The 15,392-nt window shown below is 39.8% G+C and overlaps 1 protein-coding gene across 3 annotated transcripts in view; it reads right to left on the bottom strand.

Annotated features, from left to right (window-relative positions):
- Positions 1–2,410: 2,410 nt before the first annotated feature.
- spire1b (spire-type actin nucleation factor 1b) overlaps positions 2,411–15,392 on the bottom strand; it is a 39,203-nt gene continuing 26,221 nt past the window's right edge. The window contains exons 8-17 of one of the 3 annotated variants that reach the window (XM_063879100.1): positions 14,540–14,669; positions 10,593–10,643; positions 9,616–9,779; positions 9,422–9,515; positions 9,084–9,226; positions 6,542–6,679; positions 6,259–6,329; positions 6,108–6,135; positions 5,240–5,532; positions 2,411–4,488 (exon numbers count right to left, since the gene is read on the bottom strand). In XM_063879100.1, the coding sequence (XP_063735170.1) occupies positions 4,233–4,488; positions 5,240–5,532; positions 6,108–6,135; positions 6,259–6,329; positions 6,542–6,679; positions 9,084–9,226; positions 9,422–9,515; positions 9,616–9,779; positions 10,593–10,643; positions 14,540–14,669 (1,368 nt within the window). In that variant the 3' untranslated portion in view covers positions 2,411–4,232. Of the gene's footprint in view, positions 4,489–5,239; positions 5,533–6,107; positions 6,136–6,258; positions 6,330–6,541; positions 6,680–9,083; positions 9,227–9,421; positions 9,516–9,615; positions 9,780–10,592; positions 10,644–13,968; positions 14,011–14,539; positions 14,670–15,392 lie in introns of all 3 variants that reach the window. The other 2 variants (XM_063879102.1, XM_063879103.1) reach the window with 2 other exon arrangements.

The following is a 15,392-nucleotide window of genomic DNA, read 5'->3' on the forward strand; positions in this document are numbered from 1 at the left end:
GAAATTGATCGATTTTTACAAATGAAAAAATAACAAGGACATTTCTTTCAACCTGAAACTTCATAGCCTTAGCTTATTTTCTGTAAATAACATGTTAGGGAAAAACATTTTAGGCACTAAAATGTTCCTCACATTTCCTTCATAAGAGGTTAGGGTCAATTGGACCTGTGTACAATATTGAAATCAGGGTTGCCAACTCTGGGTACCTGGCTGGAGTGAGATTTTGATATCAAGAGTTTAATTACACATTTGCACATTAAATGACTGCTATCGTGTCCGTAGCGGGTATATACATACATGCTCAAAGCCATATATATATATATTTGTTATGAGTGGTGGGGGCGGGAAGGGAGTGGATTGACAGCTTGAGCAGAACTCAGCACTGTAAATAACCAACCAAAAACATTTTTATTTTTTTTGGCGTGAGAATTCTTTGGGCAGCGTGAGAGCGTGAGATCGATAGTGACACACGAGATGCGTGAGAGTTGGCGAGCCTGTTTAAACACACACACACACACACACACACACACACACACACACACACACACACACACACACACACACACACACACACACACACACTGCTATAACTTAATCACAAAAAAGACGAATGGCATTTCCATTGTTATTCTGTAAGCACAGTATAGTGAGGTGAAAACAGTATGTGTTAGGGATTGTTTATCTTATTTTACAGTAGGCTACCAAAGGGTACAGACATGAACATAATACAAGGGTTAGGAGGATCTATCCCGAAGCAAAGTTAATTCGGTCTTTCAATTGCTCTTTAAAATGCCAAATATACCAACATATTTTCAAGAGTTTTTTATTTGTTTAACCTACGGTACTTTAATCAATAAGTAAAGAAACATCAAACTAGGAGACAGCGGCACAGTGAGACCAACACAACCGTCACCATGATGCTAGCTAACTCTCCGGCTCATGGAAAAGACAACATGAAGCGTAACAGTCACTTACTTCAGTTCGCACAGTCACTCTCACTCTGGGAGTACACTATTTAATCCTTCAAAACCAATAACAATATTTCATTAAAAAAATAAACGTTAGACAGTTTAGATGTCACTATGGTAACGTTCTTCTTTGTCAAAAAACTTTATTGACAGAGCAACAAAAAGAAAAATAACGGCTGCATCGTGTTCTCGCGATATAGATCATTTCCCGAGATGTGTATATATACATTCTGCTGTGGTCTGAAACTACATTAACATACATCAAACTACTTTAAAAGAATGAAACAATGGGATTTCAGTTCATTTTCCTACCTTCACCATTAGACCGTAATGTTAAAAAATGTATATTAACATGCTTTTATATTCATATCAACATACAGTATGCAATAAAGGCATATTAGCGTTGATTATGTGAGGGTCTTTAGATGCAATATAAAAAAAGAAATGTAACAAAAACTGATTGTTACATATTGTCGTATTAAGACAGACTTTTTTTCTTACATTTACTATTTTTATTTTCACATGCACATATAAGTTTGTCTCTATCTGTCTCTGGAAAGGACTTTGGTTTGAAACCTGTATGGTTTTAAAGTGCTATATAAAGGGAAAACACTTAACAAATTACTTCACAAATCACCCAGCAGGGGGCAGCGTGAGTGCATGAAAAGAAACATAACTTCCTGCAGGTCTCCTCAGAGATCCCTGCACTGAGACTGATCTCAGGTCGGTGGCAGAGGTGGGAAGTAACTAAGTAGATTTACTCAACTACCGTACATAAGTACAACTCTGATATACTTGTACTTATACTCCTCTACAATTGTTTTCTACCTTTAGTTACTTTACAGATTTGGTTTAAGAATGTGAAATATAAAACTTAAATCAGACTTTAGTTCACCTGGAGTAAATTCAGCAGCTACCCTTCAGTATACAAAGCCATTCAATCTAGCTGCACCTTTACCAGCTCTGAGAACACTTTTACTTGTAATAGATTACTCCTACACTCTGGTACTTATACTTTTACTTAAGTACACAATCTAAGTTCTTTTCCCACCTCTGGTCAGTGGTTTGGTGCATCCTATGAGACTGGAAGTCATCTACATGAGCTCACATGTAGACTTTAAAGATTGTCACAAATTGACACACCGACAAAAAATGTAATTTCCATCCATCCATTATTTTCTTAAAATATTTCAGACAGGATGAATGTGGTCAACTGAGCAAACAACCTACAGAAATCCCTCAACAGCAAGAAATTGAACAAGCACTCAGATATTTTGTCTTTTGGACATACAATATTGTCATTGACAGCTATCTGTCATTTCAGTTTTTTTGGAACCTAAATGTTCTGCATTCAGCTGGATACCTAGAAGGGGCATTTCCAGAGAAAGACATAACTTGTTTTTGCAGTATGGTGTGTTTAAATCCAGCACAAAGATTCATGATAAGGTATTGCATTACAGTTTATTGTTGTAGTCATCATTTGTTGCACTCTCCGCAGGGAGTTACAGCTTAAAGGTAATACAGACTGAGGGTACAAGCTACACCGTAGTACATGCATGATGCAGTCACACTGTGGACTCTGCCCTGAACACCCTACTGTACTGGGAGAGTTCCCCTCTCAGAGACACAGATCTCAATGCCATGACACCATCGAGGCAACACACCTGACCTACAAACAAACAAACCTTTACAAACAAAGTATGTACAGGTACAGTAGATGACTGTTCAATATGTGAGTGTGATAGTAAAAAAAAAGGCAGTTGTTAAGGCAGAAATATATATTAATGAAGAGTGTTGTAAAGAATAAAATAGACATCCAGACCAGTAATGAGACTCTGAATGAGGGAGGGAAATCATAAAGGCATTATATTGAGACTTACAGTATGTTTCTTTTTGCTGAAGCCTGTACAGTGAACTGTGCATCTGTACAAAAACATGAGGTGTTAAGTATGACTAATCCTTACACAATACAAATAATGAATGTAAAGAAAAACACTGTAATACATACTATATATTTATCAACGCAAAGATAATGCTAAAAACTATGCAGATATTTCATTTAAATCAAGACATGGCACAACGGAACATTTTGACACATGGAACAGAAAGTAAAAATGTTGCTATAGCTGCTTTACTCTCAGTTATTGTAGTTAGTTGCATACGAATGGACAGTAGGTTAAATGTGCTTTAAAGACCCTAAAAACATTTTTCAATCTGCTTCTCTACTAGTAGTAATATGGTCAAATATTACAACAACATTTACATCTGTTAATTTACGTCGGTGTTGCTCCCCAACTGGGGCTGTGGAGTTTGGAAGATGTGTTTATTTACCAGACTGGAACGTATTAATAAAAGTGGAGTTGCATCATGGGAAATGTTTTTAACCGTGACCCAGATAAGAACTGATGGAGACAGACAAACACACACAAAGGAGAAACAACATCTCTGCAGCTTCACTATTCTTTTTAGAATAAGCCTTATTACTTTATCAAAGTGCAAGTCCTTTGTGATTAAATCTTGCGCACACAGTGCTGATTAGCTTAGCATTAGTACTATTATTAGCATCTAGTTTTGACTATTCAATTTGAGATATTGAGATTTAAAACCAGATTTTCAGGGGCCCAGGTTGTCTCATCTTGTAAACAGCCCATCTTTTTTTGGGTGACATGGATAAGAAAGCTGTTATCATTTGGCACTAAATTAGCTTGAAAACAGATCATGTGCTTTAATTGTGATGCAAAAAATGGGATTCTTTTTTTCTGAAAACATGCTTTCAAATATGCTTTGCAAAGAGGAAAGTGGGAGGAGTCTCAATGATCATCATCAGCAAAAATAAAACGTGACTTCATCGAACAATCGTTTACCGTAAACACACATGTCAAAAAAAAATTACAGTTTGGTATTCCATAGGGTCACTCCCAGTTATACTAAAGTCTCTCTGCAGGGCAAATAGTCCTTTTTCAGTCTTGTGCTTAAAGATTTGAATGTGAGTTGGGTTGGACCACCCAGTTATTGAAGTAATTGTCACTTCAAAAGTCTGTGGCCAAAGATTAAAGGATCATCTATGATATGGTAGAAAACAACTGTATGCTGCTGTCTGAAAGAGCTATTTACGACGATCAGAACACAGCGACAAACACCACACTGTCCACCACCAAGGTCCAAATCTGAGTATACACGTACAGTAAGATCATACCCAGTGCTGAGTGTTTCTAATTGTGCCAAAGGAGCTGGAAGGAGCCAGAGACAGAGAAAGGAGGAGTTTCAGATCTCCTTGATTGTCCTTTCAGACGGCCGGTACTCCTCCTGTCCTTTTGGAGAGGACATGTAGAAGGACTGGGTCTTGCGTTTTAGGCGAGCTCTCTTGGTGGCCAGTGACAGGCTGTGCTTGCTGGAGGCGATAATGTCAGTGATGAACTTCTTGCAGTCCACACACACCTCCATGGTGGCCCAGTCCTCCGTCAGCTCTGAGGGCAGCTCCAGTTCCTCATGAGACTTTAGAGAGCCGTGCTTGGAGAACCTGTATGGGACAGGAGGCATTAACAGGGTCATAGAGATATTGTTTTTTTTCACTTACTTTGACTTATTGATGAAACTATACAGGGTATGTGTTCATGGGCAACACAATCTGTGTGTAATGGTGATTTCATCCTAATTACAAAAAAAAAGTATTGCAGTATGAAATTTGATTGCAAGCTAAATAAAATAATGCAATTGTAATACTGACATTGTTTTTTTTTTTAAATGTTTTGGGGGCTTTTTGCCTTTAATCGGAGAGGACAGTGGAGAGTGACAGGAAAGTGGGAGAGAGAGTCGGGGTGGGATCCGGAAAGGACCACGGGTCGGTAATCGAACCCGGGTCGCCGGCATACGGTGCAGGTGCCCCAGCCAGTTGCGCCACAGCCGGGGCCATACTGACATTGTTTGACAGGAAACCTCAAACTTTTCTTGATCTTATAAACGGCAAAAAGAGAAAAAGTGATGTCAGCACAAGCCCAGCAGGACCTGCAGACACGGTCAGTAAGAAAAAAAACTGCCCCCATAATTTAGAAATGTTTTGGTGCATGTGCCAGGCGAGCAATTCACATTTTATTTAAATACAGTATGATCCATCTTTGAGTACTGTACATCCATGCATACATCCATGAGTCAGGGCTTTGTGTAAATGAGGCATTTGGGGCAAATGTATTTATATGATAAAAAGTTTAAACAGGAGAATTAGTTTTACATAATGTCCTGCCAGACTGAATATCAGTGTGTCTAGCTCTTACTTGGATATGGTCTTCTGAAGGCCGTGGCGCTGCGGGCTACTGGAGGACTTCTCTGGTTTGGCAGTAGCGGTAGCTCCAGACGCTTTTCCAAGTCCTTTAGATGCCCCCTTTTTTTCTGCTTTCAAAGTCGGAGGCGCTGTGGCCCCTCCTGCTGCTGACGGCCCCGGCCCTCCAGCCACAGAGAGTCCTTGTCCTACGGCAGCCATGGCATTCACCCTATCCCTGGGGAGGGTGTTGGTCGAGCCAATGGAGTAGATGGGCAAGCTGGAATAAGGTTTGGACGGCAGCCGCATCTGTTACAGAGACAAGACAGGAATGTAAATAAGTAAAGCTTAATGGTTACTGAGAAAGAAAACTGATGAGGCCTATATGTAGAAAGCATCATGTCCTAACAGTAAGGTTTTGTAAGCCATTTCTAAAGTAAGGATTTCAAATCTTCGTTCATCTACTTTAAAAAAGCATTTTGAAGCATTATAATCACACAGAAGATAGCTTTAAGCACATCTGCAATGCAATATGGTTGCATACACAGTCTAAAGATTTGTAGGCACACAACGAAAACTGCACCTGCCCTGTGAAACCCATTTTTTATTGGAAATAATAGCTTTCAGTGATGTTATTTGAGGTAATGCCCCATCCCAGCCTCTTGCTGCATTGAGCAGAGTTTGGGATTTATATTTTGAATTTGATATGGACTCACTTGACTGGACTCAAATTTGTATCTTAAGGCAATAAGAGAGTTGGAAAGTAAGGTAAAGCAAGTTTTTGAATGTCACCACATTATTGTCAGTTGTCTAATTAGAACTTGGATGGAGTAATTGCTGCTCTGACAGCTGATTGGCTGATCCATTCATTCAGGTTGACTCACCTTTTTGCAGCACTGTGCACACACAGGCCTGCAGGGAGAATAAGAGAGGGCAAGCAAGGAAGTGATGAATGAAAACAGTCAAGCTTCTTTTTGAATACTTTTTTTTTTTTTTACATACAAAAGATGAAGATAATTATGTAAAATGCTTTACTTTTTGCAAAACTGGCAGACGTAGGACCAGGTGAACAGGGAAAACCTTTTTGTTCGACAACAGAAGCAGAGCTGCAATAAAAAACATGATGTTAGAACATAAATAGTTTAATGGAAACATGGAAAAATGGGACCAAATAAGTTGGAATCCAGCAGAAATATTTAATGTGTTCTTTTCCTTATTTTAAATTCAAGAATGGCTCAGCCCACTTTATTTTTGAAGGGTGTTACAACTGCATCTACTTACTTATTCTAATGATAACGATGATGGAGACAGTAGTTACCTTTCCCTTCTTCATGGCGTTGTAGACCTCTTTGTACTGCTGGAACTTTTCCAACTCTGCTTTAACCAGCACCTGTCTGATGTGCATCACCTCCTCCACCGTCAGAGACAGACACTCCACCGGGAAGCAGAACTCCTCCTATAAGAAGCACACACACAGAAACAGACACACCGAACAGTGAGCGATTCTAGCCACAGCACATCTCATTATTATTCAGTGCACAAGCAACCATCCCTCTGCTTCTTTAGAGCAGCCTGTGAGGGTCCACACTACATTTAGGTCCTAAAAATGTCCTCATTGTTCAGTGAAGATTCAGAGAGGGCTTGTGATGCATAAACTGGAGTGATGTGAAGACGTCATGGCAACAAAGCTACTCACAAACAGGGCAATGCTTGTAATAAATGACCATTCCAAAGTGATTGATTTGTTTTTCCCCACAATTCATATTTTTTCGTAATTATGTTTCTGCCCATAATCAAACATCTTTATTTGTTTTTAATTGTAACAGAGCTGCAGCAGCTTAGTAGCCGGGTGGTTCCATGTGAGGCAGTTTAACCGAAACGTCCTGGGTTCTATTCCAGCCTTTTGAGCAATATTGCATGTCATACCACATGTTGTAGGGCCCTAAACCTGAAAATGAGTATATGTCCTCTTTTATTTCTACACTGTCCTCTTTAACAAACATATTTAACAAATATTATTAATAATTGAAAATGTGACAAATGAAATCCATAGCTGTGTAGATTGAGTTTCACATCACTTGTGGCGGCGTTGTGCTTTGCTTTACATGTTTTAGGGCTCCACAATATATCATTATTTTAATGGAAAAGGTTCAATGCCATTTTTACAGGTCTGCCGATGGAAGGCCTCTTTGATTAGTTCAGAGAAACACTGTGCTGCTGTTTTCCTGTCTGTAGACACAGTCTGCCACTATTCCTTAGTGTTGCAGTAACATTATCCCCACAAAACATAAATCTGAGGGGGATCATGTGTTCGACCGTGTGTCCCTGTCTGTCCAGCAATCTGTCATACTACTAGACTTATCAGCCTTATATTCTTTGTGCATATTTATGACTGTCACTATGTAACCTAACGAGACGCATCAGACAACTTCAAAATATCCTTCATATCTTCAGAGATATGTGAAAAGGCTTCTGAACAGTTTCCACATACAATATGGATAGTGCCACACAAAAATATAGGGATCTTAAAGTACTTTTTATTTTAAATACATGCCACCACCAGCATGTGTAAAATACCATTTGTCCGATACTAGAGCGGAATAAATGAATTTTAGTTGAAACTACACCTAATTGTTTGAGAGTGTTAAATAAAAAGCAGCGCAGTAAACAATCGATAAATAAATGATATTGTTCACTAGTCACAGTATGTCATGACACCTCAGAGATTAAGCAGTGTGACCCTAGTCTATAATGGCAGCAACCTCCTCTTCAGGGGAATGATGTTAGGTGGTTAGGAGGAGAGGATGGGCAGCTAGAGTTATTAAGCCAGGACGGACGAGGGAGACTGGCAAACCTTGGCCGACTCTCTTCTTCTGAGGTAAACTGCCCTGCACAGAGCGAAAACTGCCTTCATCCACCCCAAAGCAAACGCCTCGAGAGGGTGGGAGCTCTGCAAAAGGTGGAGAGTGGAGGGAGAAGGGCAAGGGAGAAGGAGAAGGAGGAGGGGGATCCAGGGACGATATGCAGCTAGAATCCCAACCTGAAGGGAGGAAGGTTCCCGGAGCTTGATGAAATCACACCAGGAGAAAATTTGAGAATAGACAGTAGTTTTGGTCAAAGAAATAAGAGCTTGGAAGAAATCCAGGAAGATGCACGCAAATTAAAGGGGGGGGGGGGGGGGGGGTTCCCTTTCATGTAGTGTGTTATATAGGACTTTTGGTCTGCAAAGCCTCCCCCCATCAATTGGACTCCTTTGTGTACTTCCGTAACATAAAGGCATCACTATGTTACATTTGCAACAGAGCCGGCCAGCTAACCAATCAGAGCAGACTGGGCTCTGGTTTCAGACAGAGGGTGAAAAGTGATGCTGCAGCACAGGCAGTAGGAAAAAAATAAAGAGCTTTTTCAAAATTAAAGCATGGAGACATGTCATATTGAGACACAAAATACAAATATTAACCTGAAAATGAGCAGCATAGGTCCCATTTTAAGTGCAAGTGAGTTATTTTTTACTTTATTAATGTAATGAACAGGTTTCTTCTAAATGTTTTACTATAATTGTCCCTGCTGCCTCCTTTCAAATATGTATCTATTTTATTTAGTCTTAATTTATTTCATTTATGTATTATTATCTTTTGGCTGCCTTTTTTGATGTCTGTAAAGAAAACAATAAGTTCATAACTGAAAACGTGTTCTTTTAGCTTACAGGGCCACATTTTCCTCCGAGAGACCACAGTAAAATAATTATTACTGTTGCAATATTTTGGATGCATGCAAATGAAAGTATGAAGTACCTACATTTTTACATCTGAATATTTTTTCATCTAATGTGTCTACACAGAATGTGAAGCGTGACTCACCAGAGACTTGGAGCTCTTTTTAGAAGGCGGCTGAAACAGTCGGACATTTGTCGGGGTTTCTTTTTCAATGGAGTGTCTCCTCTGAGGGGTCTTTCGCCTCTCTGGCTGGGGTGTAGACGAGATGGGTAGGAACATAGGGGGAGCTGTTGTTCATAGAGGAAAGAAAGAGCAATTAGATAACCTAAGGCAGCTCTACAGGAAATATTAGATTAATTGGTCAATTCAACGTTCAATACATTTCCGAAGGAAACATGGCAGGCGAGGCTGTTAGATTAAACCCATTGATCAGTGTCAGTGTGCTGAGGTGTGACGGGGATGTAGAAAAGTTCCTGACTCACTTTTCTTCCCCACAGGACACTCTGGGGATGTATCATCCATCAAAGACGTAGCCACACTGGAGCTGCTGGCTGATTTCCGCCCAAACATGTCATCCTGAATTCATGAAGAAAAAAAACAAACACTTCAGTAATCATTTGCTCTGCACAAGCTGGATATTATCTCTAAAATCCCTCACAAACAGACTGATACTGACGTCAGAGTCAGAGCTGTCCAGCTCGGCGAGGCTGGGGGCCTTCAGGAGCCTCTTCCTCTGAGGTACAGACTGGGATCCGGAGGGTTCTCCCCTTGAAGATGTCGACCCGTTGGTCAGAGACAGAGTGCTGGACGTCCTTCTGCCCATGTACGGACTAAACTCATCTGCAGAGCCATAAACAACAGAGAGTTATTCAGACAGAAGGAGGAAAACACTTGACATGGATCTCAAAACAATTCCTCATAGTACTCCTTGCATCCAATTTAATTATGGAAATCTATTTTAACCGAACAGCCCCGAAAAAGGGGAAAACATTTTCAAAGTTTATTGGGCAGGTAAGATGCCTTTTCAGAGGGTTGAGGTGTGAGATCCATCCCAAGGTTATATATGTCAGGGAGGGGGAATTAAGTTGGTCTGAGGGGAGGCAGAAGAGCACACTGGTGTTACACAAAAAGCATGGATGACTCTTATTTTATATATATTTCAGGGGTGCACTGAATCCTTAAAATCCACAAGGTCATTCTGCACCGAGAGAGGAGTTGTTAGGTCGGAAGATAGAAGACAATTGATGATAACCACCACCTAACAAACTGCCTGACTCTAGCTGTAGTCTCAAAATGGTTAAGCTGAAAGAGGGTTTAGAGGGAGGGAGAGAGGAGTAGACGTGGAGTGCGGAAAAAGACAGATAAAGTGCTGCAGCTGATCTAAGGGAGCTCTAAACCGCTCTCTTTTCCCTTTCAGTTTCTTCTCCTGTTTGTGGAAAAAGCATCCTATTTCTATTCTGGACTACGACTTATTTTTCTACGACCTAAGAGACTAAATCTTTAGGCTTTGTACCCTTGTTTCCTGGCCAGGCTTCATTATTGAAATATTGAAATAGAGGATATATTAGTTAACAGCCAGGGAGGCAGACAGACAAGGCCATCATGTTAAGGGTAAACAAGGCCTTCCAAATCAGAGCAGTGCTGATACCTTACCTACTCCAGTACGGAACAAATCCTGTGGCATACTGCGAGTTTTGCCAAAACCTAAAAGGGAACACCTTCTTCATTAGGATAGCTACAAGAATATTCCCCCATTTGGTATGTTGTGCTCTTAGAACCCAATTATTAATTATTGCATTATTGTGAGGTTGACCCACATCCCCTTAACCTGGTTTGTTCATTGTGATGGCAAAGATGGCAGGCATTAGTTGTCTTTAAAGATGGGTCTTTGAGATTTGCTGTATTTGTGTGTTGATGCCACAAAACGTTCATGTTCTGTTGCTGCATATCCTTTATGTATATTTTTGATGGTAAAATGTTTCTCTTTGCCCCCTTCTGTTCTCTGTTGAATGTTGAAACGTGGTTTAACAAAAAAAAAACATTTGCCTTGATTCTATAACAAATTTATATACTTTACATTCATTCTCACCGTTGACACATGCTGTTCAGAGTTTTTATCTTGTTAGATTTACACAAGCAACTGCAGGAAACCCTGATATATAGGCTAAACCATTATTTTCTATAAAGTAAGATTTGTGGAAATAACCTAAATTGCTTTATTCTGAAAACTAGATTGGGAGCTTATCAAGTCTTTGAACTGATTATGAAGCGAGAGCCAGGAGGCGATTAGCTTAGCTCAACATAAAAAAAGGTAACTGGGTGTCCTTCAACCAGCACCTTTAAAGTTTTCTAATTAACTTTTGGTTGGTTTACTCTATAGATACACAATTAATTTGTCAAATGACCAAGTTATGGTTTACAGGGAGTTATATGTTAGCATTTTTTCCTGGATGTAGTGACTTCCTGTTGTATCTCGACTTGTTACTTCCAGGAAATAGTTCCAGAAAACTCCACATAAATTTTAACTTTTAAAAGAAGAAGAAGAAAGCTAACAGTTTCACAATTTAGTTTGTGTAACTTTGGAGAAAGCCAAGTTAGCGGCCTCGTGTCTTTATGCTAAGATAAAATAAGCTAAGATAAGCTAAGCTAAAATAACTCCTCCTGGTTCTAGCTTCATACTTAGAGGGGTATTGATCGAGAATACAATTTAAATATTGAGCCATTCCATAAATTGCCAATGCATGTAAACGTCTTCTTTTTGCCACCACAAAACAATATAAGGGACCCAGAAGTGCATGATGCATCACCAAAAGTGGAATCTATATCCTGTGAAATGGATTCCTCCTTGTAACGTTATTTTCTTGTTCCTGATTAAAACCTTAATCATGTTCATTAAAGTGTCAGTGGGTATGTACCATTTGCCATAAAATATCGAGCGGAAGGAAAATCACACGGTTCACCCTGTGTGAGAATGATCCATCACAGAGGGAAGTCCGTACACACAAACGTTTTAGGACAGCATGAATGAGTATGCGAGAGGTGATAAAGCCTGTGGTGTGATGAGAGACACTGGCAGAGAGGAGCACAGCATTATTGAGATTTGCCTGTGTCAGCAGTATTTTCTTATCACCTCAATCAAAAGTGTCTCATTAAGTCGGTCAAATGCATTTAATGGTGAAGACATGTTGCTATAGGGAGGCGATGCTGTGCAGAGCATGAGGTAGCACCCTGATTAAATTCTGCAGAGTCACCTCTATGAAAGACTCTTTTGTATGACGTTGATGATTCTTGGAGACACAGAGGTGGCAGTAACTCTGGCAGCTGTTCATTTCAATCCCATGATTCGATAGCTGGCTGCACACTTACAGTATGTAAGATTCACATTACAGCAGTATACCTGACAGATGACACACTGAGCTAAGGTGACACTTTTCTCCTTCTAATCCTGTATATTTGTTTGACAGGAGCTGTAGATAAGACAGACTGTATGAAGTACACTTGTAAGACATTATGATCATTGAGCAGGAATTTAAAACCAGAATGATGCCCTCAAAACAAAGATTTTACCTGCACTGAGGCAATGTCATTGCACCATTCTTCTTAAAAATACATAAAATTGACTGTAAAACTCAGCCGGACTATGTTACATCATTTGAACTGTCACTGGATACTAATTCAGCCTGTAAACAGGGAGCACCAAGAACAGAAAAGCCCTTCAGATACAGCAATCGGCCTGTGATCTGTCCCAATCAGCACTCTGAGTTTAATCTATCCCTTCCCTTCAGTCAGATGCTGATGGAAGGTCAGGGGCCCTATTCTGACAACATCCACAGGCAGTACGAAGAGTACATGTAATGGACCCTGTTCATGTTGCCAACAAAATAACTGCCATCTATTTAAATTTTTTAGCAAGGTAAGAAGATTAAAAAGGGAGGAAAGCGCATGACATACTATACTCTATATACTGCTGCATCAATAAATGATACATTTCTGTTATTCTGAGGGAACAAAAATGAATCATGATTTTTGTTCTAAATGTAAACTATAAATAACATGCATCAATAGCAGCCCAAATTGCTCTTAAATTGCCTCTCCTTGCATTGGATTTGACATTAACAATTCAATAAAATGAAATATGTCAAACATTAATTACTCACAGGGCCATAGTTGAGAAATACTGACTCAAGTCCATTAAAGGGTTGTTCCTATGCATGTTTTGTTTGGCTACTACCAAAACACACATTGGCCATAGCTTTTTTTGTTTATTTTCCAGGATGTTAGGTCAAGTTTGTGCTTATTCTACTGCCGATTAGAGAGGAAGAATCTGGATGTTTTCAGCGTTCATCCTCACCTTTAGTTATTTTTCTCGACTTTCAGCCCACTTACTTTTTGCAAACTCAAATTCATAGGCTGGAATTGGGAAACTAATCTCTAATCTTCTCAAGAGGGTTATAGTGGTTTGAATAATAATTACGATAACATTTCTAATTATTTTGTTGCGCATCCTAAACAAATAAGTGGAGTTACATTAGCTGAACCACGCCCTAGTGATGGATGTACCTGGTTATAAATTACCATCGTCATGTACCCTACCTAGACACCAAAGAAAGTCATTTTATTATTTTTGTCTGTTTAATTGTATCATTTTTCACCTTTTCCAAAAAAAGACGAAATACTTAAAGGCCAATAAATGAAAAAAAAACCTTACTTTATTGTCCTCAATGATTTGACTCTCCTGTACTGTGATTATACATCCTTTCCGCCGGTCAACGTATCACATATCAGTTTGCTCCTCCTGCTGACCAGCGTCCCACAACAACATGTTCCCCCCCACATATCACAGCCGACCATCACCAAACACTGAAGCATGACATGAAATGTGTGTACTGATACAGTGTGTGTAATGTGTGTGCAGTGTGCTGATGCAGTGTGTGCAATATGTGTCTGAGCTGGGAGAGCAGATGAGAAGCCACAACAAGAAGGGAAACAGAAAAGGGCAGATAAGCAGCGAAGTAGAGGTAGACTTTACCTGACGCATCAAAACTGAAAGACATGCTAAGTGGCCGAATTACTGCAAAGAGAAACAGTCATGGCATCGCACATTAAGGTAAGAATTATTGTACATCTGAAAGGACATGCAGGGATATAGCCCCTTATGGTCAAGTTTTAGATCACTGAAGTATAACCACTTTCATGACGGGAGATAATAGGATTTCAAATATAAGCCACAGCCAATGGTGAGAGATTACTGACATTCAGAAACAGTAGCAGCTTGTTAGTAATCAAGGAATTGCATTAATATTCATGTAAAACTTTAAATATAATGCAAACAGTGTAGACAATAAAATAATAATGGGTGTTAGTTGCAACAGAAAGATAAAAAAGTTAAGCAGCATTAGCTAGAAAAGCATATAGCAGAGGCACAAATGATAATAATGTAGAACAGGAAGCTACACATTTCTCATCTGGATTCATCCCAGCAGGTGAAAACATCAGCTCCATACTTCAGATTAAAAATTACTTTTCAGAATGAAGTATGTTTTTCATGTACATGACGATGTATGTTTAACATAAGTGAGGGCGAATAAAGTTTTCCTTACCCAGCCTGCCCCTGCGCATCTCACCAGGCGACACAGGTCGGAGTTTCCTCTCTGATTTGATTTCCTCCAAGATCCGCTCATGCAGTGTCGGAGGAAGCTGAGTCTGCGGCTTCAGCTTGCGAGCCGACACCTAGCGCAGGTTGATGAAGGGTAAAATAGAGATAGTGACAGGGAGTAAGTAGAGTGGAGAACAACAACTGTCAACAAACAAACACGGTTGTAGCCAGAAGGCGGTTTCATCAACACCACCTCATATCTCCTGTGACTGATTTTTCTATAGGGTCGAGCGCCCTGCTGAAACAGCGCCAGCTAGTTCTGCAACAAGATTAATATCAACAGAGATCTGATGAGAGCAGCATTTCACTGAGTTCACAGTGCAGTGAAATTGTAAATAGAAGCATAGAGCATTCTTTTTTAGATAAAGGCTGGACTGGTATTTCAATACAGATGTATACCCTTTTATATGACAGTGTTATAGAAATAGTGTAATCCACACAACCTACAGTTTTAATGTAAGTTCAATAACTTGCAGTCTAGAACATTGCTTTTTTTTTACGGGGTTTATCCTTTGTGGGTTGTATTAACTGTGTACTTTCCACCACCATTGTAGAGATTTGGGGAAACAAGTCACAAAATGAGGTACATCGATGTGAGCTACACAACATTTTATAGCTTTCCGAATAAACATCATTTTGTAAAGGTATTTTTGGGGCCAGAGAGGGCTTTTATTAGAGATGTACATAGTTGAAAGGGGGGAGACAGAGGGGAGGATATTTCCTGAATGTTTGGCCAGCTCAGGACTCGAACCGGCAAACTAAGCAGCGGCTTACCATATTGGCCGCCAGCTCTAACC

The sequence above is a fragment of the Eleginops maclovinus genome, chromosome 3, assembly GCF_036324505.1.
Source record: "Eleginops maclovinus isolate JMC-PN-2008 ecotype Puerto Natales chromosome 3, JC_Emac_rtc_rv5, whole genome shotgun sequence".
In the NCBI taxonomy this organism is placed as follows: domain Eukaryota; kingdom Metazoa; phylum Chordata; class Actinopteri; order Perciformes; family Eleginopidae; genus Eleginops; species Eleginops maclovinus.